At 40.2% G+C, this 17,316-nt stretch overlaps 2 protein-coding genes across 3 annotated transcripts in view; both read left to right on the plus strand.

Moving 5' to 3' along the window:
- Positions 1–1,130: 1,130 nt before the first annotated feature.
- Positions 1,131–4,126, plus strand: myl2a (myosin, light chain 2a, regulatory, cardiac, slow). Its single transcript, XM_071495081.1, has 7 exons — positions 1,131–1,246; positions 1,875–1,967; positions 2,591–2,666; positions 2,795–2,899; positions 3,023–3,101; positions 3,332–3,380; positions 3,634–4,126. The coding sequence occupies exons 1-7, from the start codon at positions 1,244–1,246 to the stop codon at positions 3,736–3,738; spliced, it is 510 nt and encodes a 169-aa protein (XP_071351182.1). The 5' UTR covers positions 1,131–1,243; the 3' UTR covers positions 3,739–4,126.
- Positions 4,127–11,851: 7,725 nt separating this feature from the next.
- The window catches only part of LOC139630792 (paxillin-like), a 29,060-nt gene continuing 23,595 nt past the window's right edge, over positions 11,852–17,316 (plus strand). Inside the window, exon 1 of one of the 2 annotated variants that reach the window (XM_071494512.1) lies at positions 11,852–12,062. In XM_071494512.1, the coding sequence (XP_071350613.1) occupies positions 12,050–12,062 (13 nt within the window). In that variant the 5' untranslated portion in view covers positions 11,852–12,049. The remainder of the gene's footprint in view (positions 12,063–17,316) is intronic. The other variant, XM_071494510.1, reaches the window with a different exon arrangement.

Consider the following 17,316-nt stretch of genomic DNA (forward strand, 5'->3'; position numbering starts at 1 on the left):
AAGCGTGTGAGAAATGTGACAAAGGTTGGTGGTAACATGGTCCTGACAGGTCAATAAATTATACTAAATGAGTTGGTGATTTCCACACTCTCTCATCATGCTGTTTATCGAATCCAGATATAAATGATTGGTGCACAAACTATAAAACCTAATATGCTAATAAACTATAAAATCAAGAGGTGATGAAGTTTTTGTTGGTGAACGTAGATAATGTCAAGCTCAATATGAAACTGGAGTCGCTTAGCTCTTTAACAGCTGAGGGTTTTGTTTCTTTTTGTTTTTTTTCTCTTGTGGGTCAAATAGAAAAATCTTTGAAGATTTGAAATCCACATTTTGAAATAGACCTCTATCTTGTCATAATATAGACATTATCTTTGAAATAGACCATATCTTGTTGGACTGGTAAAATGTTTAACCTGTTAACTACATACTAAGTACACTATATAGTATAAATGTGTGTGTGTGTATATATGTAGATATATATATATATATATATAATTATAATAATAGCATTATTTAAAAAATTTTAAAAGTCTGCAGCATTTATTCAGTAATTCAAGACTTTTTTTTTTTTTCCAAAGTGTTCCAATACCAAACCCTCAGATTGACTGTCCTGCTACAGTGGAGGTGGTTGGTATGAGACTGAATGAAAACCTGTTCATTTAATAAAATGTTTAGAGAAAACCTCTATTGAAGAATGTATTTCACCTACATTTTTACCAGCTACATTACATTGTCCAATTTCTGTAATTCTATTGAAAAGTTCAAGGTATTGATCTAAGGAGTAAAATGATGAAAGACAATCCATGAGATATTATACACTATGCCTTTTATCTTTGCATTTACAATAAGACTGATCAGGTTAATGCCATTGTTCTCTATAGTTTAGACATGTCAAGACAGTGGTCTGTGAACAGAGGGCAGTTTAAAGTGATTAAGTGCTTTAACCTTCAGTCTGCTGTTGATATTCTAGACCAGTTATTCCACTCTCTTTGTCCAATGTCAATCATAACAACACAGGGCGAGTCGTTTCTACAGAGGGGTGTGTGTGCGTGTGCTCTTTTTGTGACCATGCAATACTGTATGTTCTGTATGAAGCATCATTTACCTGTCACTTCCTAAAGAGGACATAGTTTATAAATATCATCCAGTAGAGCTGAAGGTTGGGGCTACAAAAGGCCACCCTCAATCTCCCCATTGTTCACTGGCATCATTGTTGGTGTGACCTCCCAGCTGCTCAGCCATGGTAAGTCAGTGTGTGTGCTGTTTAATGGTGCAAAGATAGGTGTGGGATGTGCTTTTTTTAACTTCAAGGATGCTGCTTTTTTTATTTTGGACAGATGAGTAATTCAGTACTCTCATCTCTATATTCTTTTACTTTAAACTTACTATATTTTCAATTTCTCAACAAATATTCGACATTTTCTGTGATGATTTCTTAGCTTCAAGAAAAGATTAAAGCATCTTTGGATAGAAAGTGGCTTACAACTGCAAAGGGTTCATTTTTACCATATTTTCACCAGACATTGAATGCATCCCAGATTACAAGCATGTATTTTAATTGGCTTTTCAAGGAAAAATATTTTTCTTTGTTTCATTTTGTGTGACCTGCTAAAAGCTACTTAAATGACATACATCGCATCGTGACTGGCTTTATTTGATTTAGACATCCAACTCATTTTTGGAGATTTTGCTCCTCTAAACTTTAACGTTGTCGTTCTCGCAGTTATGTTATAGATTTTTCACCTTTATAGAACAACATTTTCTCTTATTAAGTCCTACAGTCCCTTTTATTTATGTTATCTGCCATGTAGCTTTCATTTAACTAGCATGTAGTGTCTGCCACATCTCTACTCCTGTTCTTATGCCAAAAGGCCCCCAAGAAAGCCAAGAAGAGGACAGCAGAGGGAGCCAACTCCAATGTGTTCTCCATGTTTGAGCAGGCCCAGATCCAGGAATTCAAAGAGGTGAGAAGTGCTGAACCAATTTTTATTTGGCTGATTTGCATTTGGCTGAGAATGACATGTGAATTGTGGAAATGTTGTATGAATATGCATGGTAGCTCAGCAATGTCAGGGGTTACAATCCTAGTGTTCCTTTTTTCAAAATACACAGCAACACACACAGCAGTCTCTACTTCTTCTTCCCTCTATGTCTTTCCATTTCCATTGTTCATTGTTGTAGTATGCCCACCTGTCTATTTTCCCCATCCCTGGCTTGACAGCAGTGAGGCATCTGGTATGCTGGTATGAGGGTCAGTGGTGCCCAGACATCCAGACTGTGTCATCGGTGATTAGGCTGCAGATAAACTGCTGGGCATGCCCTGGATGCCAGGCAAAACCCTTGGGGAGACTCGCAAGTTATAAATACTTAGTGGTGTTCATCTATGAAGATGGCACACAAAACATTTAGGGGAAGAAAGAGAATCTTAAATCAAGTGTGACAGCGATTAGATTTTTTTTTTTCATCTTAGAAGTGGACTGAAAGCATGTGGCTGCAATCTGTTCGCAACTCTCACAACTCGCAACTCTTTTCAAGGCAGAGAGGCTCATTTACATGTTCTGTACCCTCTCCTGTGCTCTGACTTCAGGCCTTCACTATCATGGACCAGAACAGAGACGGCTTCATTGACAAGAATGACCTGAGAGACACTTTTGCCGCTCTAGGTGTGCTGTCATATTCACTCTGATAAGATACGATGACTTGATGTTCTATTTACAGTTTTCGAAGGTTTCTTTAAACTGTATTACTTATGAATTAGCATTTTGTTCACATTGAATGATTGGTGCCACAGGACGTCTCAATGTGAAACAGGAAGAGATCGATGAGATGCTCAAGGAGGCCCCTGGCCCAATTAACTTCACCGTCTTCCTCACCATGTTCGGTGAGAAACTGAAAGGTAAGAGCACACATGCAAAAGATGACAATTTAACCACAAATACAAAATCTAAGCAACCCAGTGGTCATTTGAATATATTTCATATATTTTGAAGATATTTAATGGCTGTTTTAATCTATCTAGGTGCCGATCCAGAGGAGACTATCCTCAACGCTTTTAAAGTCTTTGACCCAGAGGGGAAAGGTGTGCTGAGGAAGGATTAGTAAGTGGCTTAACACACTCCACTCTCGCACCACCCCAGTTTGTAATATGCAAATCCATTGCAAAGAGTGTTACGTCAGCTTTAACTCACAATTTATGACCGAGTCTGAGTCTGACTGCAATCATTCATCCCGGTGCAAAATAAGTAAAGATCATTATGACCTGCACATTTCCTCCTGGTGTGAACGCAGGCCTCGTCATCTCACACTTTTTTTTCTCTTTCCTGCCCAGTGTGACACAGATGCTAACAACACAAGCTGACAGATTCTCTGCTGAAGAGGTACATTGGAGCCCTTTTACGCTAATTATCATTATTATAGAAGATTGCTTTGTGTGTGTGGGTGAGTCCAAAAAGCACAGAGGGATGAACGTCACCATGACGATCATCTACATTCATATCAGACGCAGTTTCACAAAAAAACTCAGTGAATCATTGCACCTTTATACGCACAACGAGCTACAGTATGAATTGTTTTTGTGAGGGGCTAAGGCTGTGATAAAAGTGGTGATAATATCTACTTTCTTTTGGTAAGATGGAGCAGATGTTCACTGCCTTCCCTCCAGATGTGTCAGGAAACCTGGATTACAAGAACCTGGTTCACATCATTACCCATGGAGAGGAAAAGGACCAGGAGTAAACCCTTTCCCCAATGTATTCATGAAATAGAAAGTATGTTTCTTCCCTCTACATGACTTGAAAACTGACCCACTGCCCTTGAAGGAGATATGAACTGTTGTTTATTTACTCAACTCTTACGTTGGCTGCATCATTTCTGTACAAGAGGATCAAATTAAGAGGATTTTCCCTCCCAGGCCCCCAAAGATGGACAATTGACAGCATCAACATGTTGAGCTCTCTTTCTCCCTTCCTGCCTTATTCACAGTATTTTCCCACATTCACCTGAGACTGATTAAATTATTTCCCTTCTCGGTTTTGTACGGTCTCAAACCACTTGCCTTTTTTTCATAGAAAGCATCCATTTGTTAGGTCTGTGCCTGTTCGTCTAATAAAAGTTTTCAAAGACAGTTACCAGCCTGCTCTCTCATACTGAATATTGAAACGTTTTATCTGAAGGGACCCCAAAGACAGTATATGCAAAAGAGCCACTGAGAGATATTCATATGTTTATAGGATCATAGGATTAGTGCTTGACCACATGGTCACACCAGCTTATCTTTAATTCCATGTTAGGTAGTGAATTTGTGCACTTGAGAATAGCGAATGTGCAATTGGTGGTCCTCTGAAATCCCCTAGAAATGAATTCAAAACATGAGCGCGGCACTGAATGTGCGTGCCTCTGTATATTTGTGCATAAAGTAGGATAAGTGTGTAGTGTGTGTGTGTGTGTGTGTGTGTGTGTGTGTGTGTGTGTGTGTGTGTGTGTGTGTGTAAAAATGTTGCGACTGAAACAGGGCTTTAGTGAGACAAAGCCCTGTTGTTATTTTGGTGCTATGATGATGTCAGGAGGGTAATGCTATACTGTGGAGTTAGGGCAGCAGGAACACAATAGGATGCCACCAAGTGATCCTTACCGCCTTCACCTACTCCATTTGCCAGACCTTGGCAGGGTGAGGGGGGGGGGGTGAAAATCCCTGGTTGTTCCAGCTGGAGAGTGTGGGGCCGGGGGGAGCTGGCCTGTCAACCCCCAGACTAAAGTATTGTCTTCTGGGGAGGGGAGGAGGGTCTAGGGAGTGGTGAGGGATAAAGTGTTTGGATCAACTTGGACATTTGAGCTCACATCATGTGTGCTGTTTGAACAGTCTCTAGGAACAGACTTAAGAAAGGGGAATGTAGGGAGTAATAGCACATCGTCGTTTTAACCTTAGTCGTATCTAGTGGTATAAATGAACAACTGCTCTCTAAAGGCAGCCATAAAAGACACAAAGCTCCACAAAGCTCTTAAAACCCATTATATGCTGTGACGCAACAGCACAGTGGCGCAATTAACAGCTAGAGATCCAGCAATTTCCCTCGGAAGCAGAGAGGCTGAGTAGTTTCATCCCCCGATCTTTATAATTTGAGCACATCCTCCGGTCCCCTTTTTTGAAATGGGCGTTATCACCCAGTGTGCTAGTCCACAGACACTGTCCCCAGCTTCCATGCAACATTGAAAAGGCATTTCAGTCAAGACTGCCTATAATGTCCAGAGCCTTCAGCGTCTCAGGGTGAGTCTCATCCACTCCTGCCGCCTTGCTGCCTCGGAGCTTCTTGACTACCTCAGCAACCTCTGCTATGGATATGGCTTCTTCAGACTCTGCCCCCCCCCCCCCAGCTGGGGATGGACAGGGGCCTCAGACAGACAGTTTTGATGCCTGTTCATGCAGGTGGTGGGTCAACAGGGATGTGGCTCTGTGTAATTTCTCTGGGCTGTGCCTGATCGGGCCCCATAGACCAAGGCCCAGTCATGAGATGCTCGTTGGTGAGCTCCCCTCTGGCTCAAGGAGGATGCCCCAGTTTCCTCAATCCGGGCAGGTTAATGCCGAGACGAAGACTGCCTTTCATCTGGTTTTTGAATCGCTCTTAGTGTGACCTCTCCCCCACTAGAAACTAATGCTCCTGACAAAACAGCTCCTAGGATCACTGAGACACACAAACCCCAATTTAAAATTTCAATTGATTCAGTTGATCTAATTCAGTGATTCAAAATATTGGCATTAATGTTTCTGAGGATAATGACCTACCTGCTAGATATAAAGAGAAATCCTTATTAAATCTAGTTAGGAGGAAAACTCACACAGAGAACTATTTTTCTCAAGTACTCAAACTATAGTCTACAGCATTTCTCAGTTTCAAACATTCTATAGGATCTGAGTTTATTTATCTAGTTTATCAGTGGTGCAGCCCAGGGTGTTTGTTTATTTAATGCTGAAGTGCTGAGATTATATAAGTAATGATATGAATATTATATATGATAACATAACAATACTGTTATCATAAAGTGGATAAGATCATGTCTGAAATGAAAGTAAAGATCAAGCTGAACATTTCTGAAACATATATACATGAACACCCTCTAGTGGCCACTGAAGATGGAAAGGATAAAATGGAAAGATGAAATGAGCCAAATGGGCATCTAGAATGATAAACAAAGGTTGCAATGCTCACAGTATCCACAAAATAAAATGCACAGGCCAACTTATTCTTAAATCTCAAGTAATTCCTAAAAAGCAAACCTATAAATCACAATGCAGCAAAATAAAAATGATAGCTTTAGCAGAACTCTGTTAAGATTACACAAAAGGCACAAAAAACCTTGGTGAAGACATCACTCAAGCTCACTGCTGAGCTCAACACGCTGTAAGTCCCTGTAGGAATATTACAGGAATATTACACCAATCATTGATCAGGGGAAGCATTTTACAATGTGCTGATGGCGCAATTAACGCTGTCTCACAGAGGTTTGTATTGAGATTTAATACAGTGCTTCAGTGACATTTAGTCTGTATCCACCATTGAGAAATAACTGATGAATTTTCTGTGAGAATTATCGAGTTGTGCTGAGTGTGTACATCTGTTCAAAGAGGACCGACTTCACCTCTGACTAAAATGGGTTAGGTGTCAGCTCTCTCCTCATTCAAGAATATTAGTGTCCTATCTGTGTTTAATTTGGATTGAATTGTGTCTATGTCTACATTTATGTCTACACTTCCACTTCTACTAACTTTATTTCCTCCCTCTCTGTCTAAGAAGTTCTGGTTTTGGTCCCGTTGTTCTGATTGTTGGTGGGATATGTCTTACAACTGATTTGAGTCAAAATTGTTGGGCCATAGACCAAAGCAGACCACAGTAATTTTTGGTGCAGCTGGTTCCACCATATAGTTTAGAATTTACTTATTACTCCTGAACCCTGAGCATAGAAGATTCCTTGATTCAAGCTATAATTTTTTTGCACTTGCTCCTCTTATAGTGAATATATTCAAATCTTTAAAAGAATTGATACATTGTGTGGAACTTGACAGGGTTGTCCACAGTCTCCACTACTGTTTGCCGGTTTTTAATTATTGTATTCTTACTTATTAAGATCTGCTAAATTAAAAAACAAAATATATTTTTTTCTTTATTTCAAATAGGTGCTGGGTATGACTTGATTTCTTTAGTTATCTGTGTTCTAAGTTATTTAATTTTTCACCTAAAATGAGTTATTATGCATTATACAAATGCACATAATGTACAATACACTGAATGTTGATGTCAATTGATGTCAAACACAAAGAAAGTCTTGGAATAAACATCCAACAGCGAAGAGTTTGTTTCAATGGTGTGGCCTGAAATAATGGGGAATGATCATTTCATCCCCAAGGCACAAATTGTGCAGGAACAGCACATCTGCATTTTGTTTTTTAATATCTTATTTGTAACTTTTCAATCTTACAAAGGTCCCCACCTGTTAATTACAAATCAGTCACTTGGCATTGCAATATAACTGACATTTAAGTCATCAAGTTTATTTTGTGAAAGTATCAAAATGCAAAAAAAGGGACCATCACCAAAAAAACACTGATTGCAAACATTGTATAAACATTTCAAAATATGGCCAAACGCAGATATGTGAAAGGCAAACAAAAATATATTTGTATTAAAACTCAGTCTTTGTAAACTAAATGTAAAAGTTATTTTGAAATAGTTTGTGGACTAATAATTTTATTATTGTTAATATTACTTCAATGTTGATCTTGTCATTAACATTAAAACCTGCACACCCATACAGCTATTGTGCACACACCAGATCTAACAGGCAGTTTAGTGAATACACGACATTGTTATTCATGATTACATAGGACATGAAGAACATTTCTGGTGCTAATTAGAAGGCCAGTAAATGAACCACCAGATCAATTTAGCCATCAGTAACTTCTGTCATGCCCATGTGTTTAAGAGTGTTAGGCCGTGCCGTCACAAAAATCAGCTCCAAATCAATTAATCGGCTACTGAACTCCAGTAATCACACTATGAAGGTAATTTCGGGCCAGAATGTTTGAAAGCAAAAAATAACAAAATGTGAATGTAAAACAAAACCCATAAATGATAAAATTAAACCGTAAACCAAGAACAAGAATACTGAACTAAGCATGAAAGAACCGAACGATTAAAGCAAAGGAGTGAAAGAAAGCTGATCGTGTTACATAAACAAAACAGGGCAACTAATTTCAGTTGATTTTTTCTCCTTCAGACTTTATTCTTCACTTGTTATTGTTTTTTTGTTTGTCTTTCCTTACAGTTATTTTCTCATTTTTGTTGCAGAGGAGACGTGACGGTGAGGTTTCGAGTTGCCAGCTAATGTTAATTTAATATTTTCATTGAAATATTGGACATGCAGTGGCCAAAGTTAGCAGCTAATGTTAATTAAAATGCAATTTTTATGTAAATATCATAATTAATGGCCAATTTAGCAGCTGAGGTTACTGACATTTCTTCACATTGCATTCATTTTAGAATCACCTTGCTATCATTTTTTAATTTTAGATTACTAATAACCTTTTTTGTGGGCAACAATGAAATGTAAAATATCTGTCGCAGTTTCATCTTGAATTAATATTCAGTTTGTGTGGCCAGAATTTGGAGGTAATGTTACTGTCACGTTTTCCTTTTTCATTACCTTTAGATTGTTGGAGGCCAAACTTAGCAGCTGAAGTTATTGAAAAGGTTTCATGTTAATAGGAAATTTATACTGAATGGCCAAACTTAGCAGTTGATGTTACATGGAGTTTTCTTTAAATCTTATATTCTCATTACAACCTTGATGAATGAATTGCCAGCTAAAGTTAATGACAATATTTATTCATCTAAATATAAGATTTGTGGTGGCCAAAGTTAGCAGTTAATGTTATTTAAAATACAATTTTTATGTAGATATTATAATTACTGACATTTTTCCACATTGCATTCATTTTAGAGTCACCATGCTGACATTTTTTAATTTTACCTCATGATTAACTTTTTTAGTGGGCAACACCCAAAGGTAAAGCAACTGTCACAATTCAATTTCACATTAATATTAAATTTGTGATGGCCAGAATTAGCAGCTAATGTTAGTATCTTATACTATAGCCTTGATGACCAAATTAACAGTTAACAATAAATAAATTAATTACATTTTTTATTTATATTCAAACATTAGATTTTTGGTAGCCGAAGTGCCAATGTTGCACCATCAGCCAATGTTTTGGGAAATTTTATATTTTCATCCTAATATTATATGGAATGGCTTATTTAGCAACTAAGGTTTTTGACCTTCTTTGACATTGCAATCATTTTAGATTAATTATTCTGTCATGTTTTAAAATTTTACCTCATTAAAGATTCTGTAAATGATTGTCACTGCCACTAGATAACCACTTGCCCACCGGCATTTCGGACCAGTTTCTTCATTGGAGGAACTCTAGAAGGTTACTTTCACCTGAACTGCTGTGTTCTGCACTGTGTCGGCTCGCATGTGTGCGGTGCCTGTGTGTTTAAGCGTCGGGAAGGCTAATGGTACTGGAGGGATTCAAGCGCACGAACATCCTGGTTTCTCAGACCAGTTACCAAAACCGAAAATAGAGAAACTCAGGTCACAACACGCACAGAGGGGGTGCGACTTTGTTCTATTGTCAGGACACCATTACTCCACTATATCTTTACATGGAGAATAGTTGTTTACTGCTGTAATATTGTTTAAAATCTCATTTCAGAACCTTTTAAATGCAGAGTATTAATTGTGCCACTAGGGGTCTCTCAATGAAAACAATAAAAAAGGACTGCGGTGTGTGTGATGTTGTGACATTCTGTGGGATCATGGGGGTTGTTGTCTTCATTGCTATCTCTCTCATTTTGGATTCCTTCATTATCAGTTGTTCAGGAGATGCCAAACATTTGCTTAGCTTTTTTTCTAATTATTGAAGCTCCAGATGTCTGATCCAGTTAAAATACTTAGTTGAAAACTTAATAGTGGACAACTGGATAAAAGTGAATTTTAAGCCTCTCAACATTAACGCAAGAGCATAGGGGGATAAGATGTCACTGACAGGTGACCAAATGAAACAGACCATTACCATGATTAAAATCATGGTCATTTCTTTAGGTTCGAGAATAGATGGAAACATTTGGGATAAGGTAAGTACACAATTTAAAAAAAATTTAACATAGGTCTAATCATTTTGAGATTTTAATGTGGAAAAGTTACATATTATAACTGCATGGAAGGTAAAGTAAGTGTGACTGTTTCATGTCATAACAATATTAAATTTGTGATTGCCAGAATTTGCAATTAATATTGTCAATTTTACATTTTCACTTGACATTAGATTGTTGCAGGTCAAACTTAACAGCTAACCTTGTTCAATAATTTTCATTTTTACAGGAAATGCAACGTTCAATGGCCAAATTTCACAACTATTGTAACTTTGCTTTTTTACACTTACACCTTGTTATGGCCCAGCTCTGAGACCATAGCAAATTGAGGAAGAGACACATGGATTTAACAAGAACAAGGAATTTCTTTTCACAGATGTTAGTTTTTGTTTAACTAAGATGATAAAATTGGCAATTTCAACAAATAAAGTTCGCAGATGGAATCAGCGCCGGTCTAATAAAAGAAATACTAGACTGACTAAACAGAAAATCTAAACTTTTACAGGAGATAATGTGGTGCAAGGGAGGAGGGAGCCTTCTGACCCTGCCAGGACGGATAGGTCTTTTATAATCTATGGGGAGGACAGTGGCTAGCTGCCTCCACCTCCCTTACTAGCTCCACCCACCCAGGAACCTGCAACATGAAACACAGGAAACAGAACAAAGAAACATCACAACGCACACAACCCCTCAGGGAGGCCCTGGGACCACCACACCATCAGCATCACCTTAGATTGTTGATCACCAAATCCATAGCTAACATTTAGACCACTCATACCATTTTAAATGTATTGTAAACATTTCATTTATGGTGGGAAATGTTAGCAGCTAATGTTATTGAAAATATTAAATTTTAAGTAGATGGTATAATTAATGGCCAATTTAGCAGCTAAGGTTACTGACATTTTACCTAGGTTCTTTCATCCCAAAGAACCAGGAATTATGAACCGACATAATCAACCCAACAATGTGGTTTCAGAAACAACACAGCACTTTTTGAGTGTATGATGGGCTTCCATCAAGAGTTGCTGGAACTGAGCCTTGATAATCTCAGTCCGGGCTCCAGTCCTGCAGTGGGTCAGGTTGTAACTCAATGGTCAGAGGCAAGGTGCTTCGTCACCAAGCAGAACACCATCAAATAAATTGTATAAGAATACAGTGATAAAAAGCAGTGTGTAGATTCATGACAAATGTGAACGTCCACTCAGCTTGAATTTGCTGAATCAAATCATCTTGGATTAATATACATGCCATATACATATACATGCCAAGCATGTAGAAACAAGAGATAGGCTGAGAGGTCAGAAAATCTACATTATATGCCTCCATACAGCTATTAAAACAGCATTTGAGTAGCCTGCCTTTGTCCATGTAAATTAAATGTGCAGATATTTGTGTGCAGTACATTGTGCAGATGTGCACAAGTAGCGAGTCAGTAATGCAACCTGCTGCAAACCATAATTGACGTAGCTCTTGTTTTGTTACGGTGACAATTGATGTTAAATAAAAATATGCATGTAATACAGCTCTTAAATCTTCAAGTCTCCCCTAGATGTCGCTGGGCCCTGCGTGGAGGGGCCGGTGGGCAGGCGGAGGAAGGTGGGGGGGGTGGCTGGATGTGGACCGTCGAGGACTCCAGGGGGGGCAGCTGGGTATGAGTGTGTTTGTGAGTGTGTGTGAGGCTCGTCGAGCAGCAGGGGTAACTTGAAAACTTCACTGCGATCGGCGAGGGGAGATCCGGCGATCAGGGGCTGAATCGGCTGCTCGCAGTCCAGCTGTGACCGACTAGAGAGGGGCACCGGTCCGGTTCTCAGCGTTGGAACGATTTCCGGCACAACATGGATGATTTAGGTAAGTTCGCCCGCCGTGGACGCAACATTGAAGCAGCGTGCGAGTGTGTGCGGTTTGAAGCAGACACACAATGCTCAACTCAGTGCATCCAACCGGGTGAATGTGTGAATCTCCGGAGGTCGGTTGCGGCGGTCGGCTCAGCAGTGCATGTGTGGATGTCCAGGTGGGTGAAGTTATCCAGGCTCAGCTGAGCTCAGCGCGGGGTTAGGTGTCCAGAAAGGCCCTGACATAAAAACAGCTGGCACCGGGCTCACCGCGATCATCTGCTTGAGCCACATGTCTGTTTGCTGGTGTTTGTATCGTGAAAACAGGACCGAGCGGACGATGAGCTCCGGCCCTTGCCTTCACAGCGGTTCTTTGGCGAATTATTTCTCTCACAGCCCCCCCCCCACACACACACACACACATCACTCACCCAGGCATGGCATGGCGACTGAAGGGTGCCTCTAACTTTTTTTTTTTCCATGCTCGAAAACTAGCAGACATGTGTAAAATAGATCACTCCTCATTTGGCATTTGAAGGGGCACTGCCCTGTTGAGCCCCTCAGTGGGTCTGACATAACTGCCTGTTTCTGCAGGTGGGATGGTAACAGAGAAACTTCTCAGTGAAACCTGGGATGAAAACGGTTTGTGTCTCCATTCATTGAGCACTGCCCAGTTTTGGCAGGACATCCATGGTCACTTTAAAGCAGGTTCAGCTGACCACACTGCTGCTGTATTTGCTCACATATGCTGTGGCAGATGAGTCCAGGAGAGCTGTACTGCCCCCCTGCCTGTGAGGATAAGGTTAACTCAGTGAAATATGGCACACTTTGTGACAGCACAAAATGTAATGCCTGAGGGCAGGTTGTGGTGACAGGGTGTGTGTGTGTGTGTGTGTGTGTGTGTGTGTGTAGAGCTCAACACAATGCTCTTGATGCACTGAGTACAGTTACAGTGACGGGTCTTTCGCTATTATTTCAAGAGTTTAACATTTTTGGTATCGGCTCAACACCATTCTGTTTGCGTTATTATTGCAATGCATTTTGTGTTTGATGAGACTGATCTTTCACAAGTGTATTTCAGTGATTTGGTGATTCAGTAACCGTGTGCAGTGCAATTTAAAAAAAAAAAAAAGAAGGAAACTGTTCCAGTAATGCAGCTTGCACAACACTATCAAGATCAGAGGTTTTTTGCTTTAATCTCCTCGCAGTGACAGTGCAGTGCGTGTTTTCAAGGCTTTGAGTTTTACCCTGACGACTGCAAGGTTAAGTTTAGCAGGACATCCATGAAAAGCATTGAAGGAGTCGGGTTCATTGGATGCTAAAAAAACACCAGGATGCATCTGTAAAGTCCAAGATGATAAATGTCTTGCAGAAGTCATCCAAAAAGTATTATCACCCTCAGTGAACTGCAGGTAGCTCCCATTCCAGGCAGGGCAGAGTTTTCCCCATCGTCCTGAAGACCAGTATCCAATCTGGGCCAAAACCCAGTTCTCAGGTTGACATATTGGTAGTGGGAGTGAGACTGCACCAAGAATATTGGTCACTCTATATCCAGTCAATATTTATGGATACCCTCTCAGTTTACATGAGTTAAAGTAGCTGCTTAAAAAAGAGTGTTACACAACCCAGTGTAATTATCATGTCACAGGGTTGTAAATTCTGTCATCGTTTTTAGCAAAGACCTGTACAAATATGGATACAGAGATACAGATACTCCCCTGTAGAATGTTTAAGCTCTGTCATTATGGATGCAGTTGGGATGGGAAGGTTTTTTTTCCATACATTTGTTTATGAAAATTAGAAGTGTTGGTTAAGGTGAGACAGTGCAAGGACCCATGCACCTCAGACAACAATACCTACATGTATTTTTAGCAAAGGAGAGTCCGTCTTCTCAGGTGCTCAGCCAGCAGCACATTCCACCAACTCTCTTTCGCCTTTCTCCACACTTTTATTTTTCATTTCTAGCAGTTTTCACAGTTTCCACATTGCCCCAACACCCCTAAAATGAAAGCAGTAAGTCTGGCTGGCAGGTATGCTTGTCCCCATCTTCCCTGTGATGTGTGCACACCCTCAGTTTGTTATTTCCTAATGTTTCCTCAAGCACCAGCCGTGGGAGCAGACTAACACTGCTCTCAGGCAGGGTGTCGGGGTGGATCAGGCCCACATGCAGGGATTGGGCCTCAGCCAGAATTTATCCTCCTTAAACACTGCACTGCCCCACCCTCTCTCTTCCCACTCCCCACCATTCCTGTGGTGAACCACATAGGAAGCTGCAGGCTGCAATCTATTGACAGTTTAAAGCTGCCCGAGTTTGCAGGAGAGCAGATTAGCCTTTAGAAAGATTTGGATCAAAGGAGATTGTAATGCTTGATCGCTTGCAGCTATCAGGTTTTTAACTCCCGTCAGTAATGAAAGTCAGTGTTGGAAATTATAATAGTAATGTGAACACAAAAGTCTCTCTTTTATTATGCTAGATATGGATTTGTATCATTTGTGTCTCCTTTCATTTGTGCAGTCTTTGCAGTTGAGATGCTGTGGCATGTTCTGAGGCAAACTTTCACTGACCTCTCCTCCTCAGCTATCAGCGCTGCCAAGCGCTGCTCCGTGCTTCACTGCTCTGGGCCTGCACCAACAAGACATGAATGTCAAATAGCCTCCAAAGTTAACTTCCTTTTACTGACTTTCATCTGCAGTAACTTTCAGTATTTCCCTTTTATGACAGCGAATACAGTAACTGCACTGTTTCTCTCTCGCGGATTTGTTTCACTGTCACTTCAGTGGCATCATTTCAAATGAAGCGATCCCCCTGAGCCCCGTCAGCGCAGCAGCTGCGGCGTTGGAAATGTCAGTCACAGAGTGGGCGTAGGCAGAATAGTGCTTTACTAACTCCAAGTGAGATCTGATGTAGCCTAGATACACAACCAAGTCTAAATTTAGTTTGGTTCTTTGTTTATACAGCAAAAGAAACATCAGACAGCTCACATGTGGGCATTTGTCATTCCCCTCCATGCTATGTTAGACTGTGACACAGATGTCAGTTACGCCTGAGTCGTAGTTTTTCACTCTATCAGGGACACAGTTTGTGTAGTAACCTAATTTTTTCTTTCCATACTGGCAGAAAACCTTGTCAGGAACTGTTGTTTTTAGCAACAGTCAAACGTCTTATTTATTTGAGCTCTGATCAAATGATGCACCGGGAACTGTACAGTGCTTACAGTGTAATAATCAGTGAAGGGGTTAGAGATTTGAAGCAGGATTTCTTTAGGTTTCTATGTGGAATTGAATTAATAAAATGCATAAATCTTATGTTGGAATGACAAACATGTTTTTAGGGAAAATCAGTAGCAGGTAAAGGTAAAGACTTGCTATTTTTCATGTGATATTTGAGAGAGAGAGACTACTGAATAATATTATAATTTATTGTGTGACATGAAAATCTAAATCTGTGTCAGTATACGACACATATTTAATGATTGTTGTATGTATCTTTTTTAATATTCTGTAAACTGCTTTGGCAACAACATCTTTTTGTTCATGCCAATAAAGCTATTTGAATTGAGAGAGAGAGAGAGAGAGAGAGAGAGTTTAAAGGAACAGTTTGATATTTTAGGAAGTATTGATTAAAACCACTCTCATGTATGAGAATATGTGGCCGACGCCCACAGCCAGTTTGCTTTGCATTATTTCGATGTTGCGGTTACGTAGTAAACAACTTAACCATTTACTGAAAAATTGTGAGAGTGGTGTCAGTCTTCTCATCTAACTCTTGCCAAGAATGTGAATAAACGTATTTCCTATATTGCTGAACTATTCCTTTAAAAGTTATCTCAACTAGTTGTTGAAGTCTGTATGATTAATTGAAAGCCTAGGTTACAAACTGGGGCCATGGTTTTTTAAAAGACCTGGGCATTTACCAGGCTGGAAGCTTTTAACAAAAGATGCTATTGAGTTGCACTGTAAGAAGTGAAGTGACTAAAAGTCAGGGCATCTCTGCCACTGCTGCTTCAATAATGACCAACCTATTTTGAATCTGTCTCTTGCAATTCCCCCAACTTTATGCAGTGCCAAATCACTGGAGGACTCTTTTCAGTTTGAACTTGAAAGTTCACATTATCAAAAATCCCCCTCAGTTAACTTTCTTGTTGCTTTAGCTACAGAAAACCCTGGCAGGTTGTTGTTGCAAATTACAACTCCATTGACCCTCGGCTAAATGCAACAAGGGGGCTGCCTACACTGAATGGTAAGTCTTTTGTGCCTGACACATGCACATAAATCACACAAAGAATCAATGTAGCATCGGAAGGCTTGAGACAATCCTCTGTATCTCCTCCAGTCCATCTGTTTAACTTAAAAATGAAAATGCTGCGGGTCTTTGAAACATATGGTGTGTGCACACACACATACACACAAAAAAAAAACACACTTATACACCCTCAAAGCAGGCTCCTGATCACAGACTGCTGGTGTGGACAGACAGCTCCGATGGGGAAGCTGACTAAGCAGCAACAGCTCTACACTCAGCCAACCGTCATGTCATCTCTCATAGGACCAGCGCACCATAACAACAGCCTGCAGGGTCGATAACCCAACAGCTACTGTAGGTTTTTGGAACCAGGATTTAAGTGGAAATACACCCTCAAGCTGAAAAACACACTTGGGCTCACAGGGACTGGAGCTGGTGAGGATCTGTGTAGTTTTAGCTATAGACAAACATATCATACAGTATAGTTACTGTACTCACGTTCTCTGTCCTGCTGCTTGTCAGCTGAGCTCAATGAGCCCTTTTTATTGGGTGGTTTCATCCAGCTGGACACATGTTTCATGACAGGAAGTGCCCTTAGTGACCTCTGTTGTAGTTGCAGTCAGGAGGTTTCTTTGCTGCTAACATCAGAATAGCCGACTAGCTCCCAGACATGATGTTAGTCACACGCAACTTGTGAACATGCCTCATCTTGTCCTATTTTTGTTGACTTCCTTAATGTGAGCAGAAGGAACTGGTTTGCTTTAGGTCTTATTACATCCTGAATTTCTTTCTTGTAGTTTTTGCTGTTTTCTACCTCTGTTTCCAAGCAACAACAGCAGCTCATTAGCTTGATGTAGTGTGTTGTCAGTGAAGAAATGAAGCAAAAGGAGGAGAAAGTAAGGTGCCTCTACAACACATTTTGTGTGTTAGGTACATACTATGTACGTATATGCTTCAAGCTGTAATAAGTCTTCCACCATCCTGCTGTGCTCTGACGAATAGAGCCTCCCTGCTGACTTTGTGGGAT

The sequence above is a fragment of the Trachinotus anak genome, unplaced genomic scaffold (assembly GCF_046630095.1).
Source record: "Trachinotus anak isolate AG129_WGS33_773 ecotype Australia unplaced genomic scaffold, CSIRO_AGI_Tana_v1 ptg000013l, whole genome shotgun sequence".
Taxonomy (NCBI): Eukaryota; Metazoa; Chordata; class Actinopteri; order Carangiformes; family Carangidae; genus Trachinotus; species Trachinotus anak.

Bases quoted from the DNA above. Each gene is read 5' to 3' on its own strand.
- myl2a (XM_071495081.1), top strand. The intron at 1,968-2,590 runs GTGAGAAGTGCT...CTCTGACTTCAG, and splicing joins AGATCCAGGAATTCAAAGAG to GCCTTCACTATCATGGACCA. The intron at 2,900-3,022 runs GTAAGAGCACAC...TAATCTATCTAG, and splicing joins GTTCGGTGAGAAACTGAAAG to GTGCCGATCCAGAGGAGACT.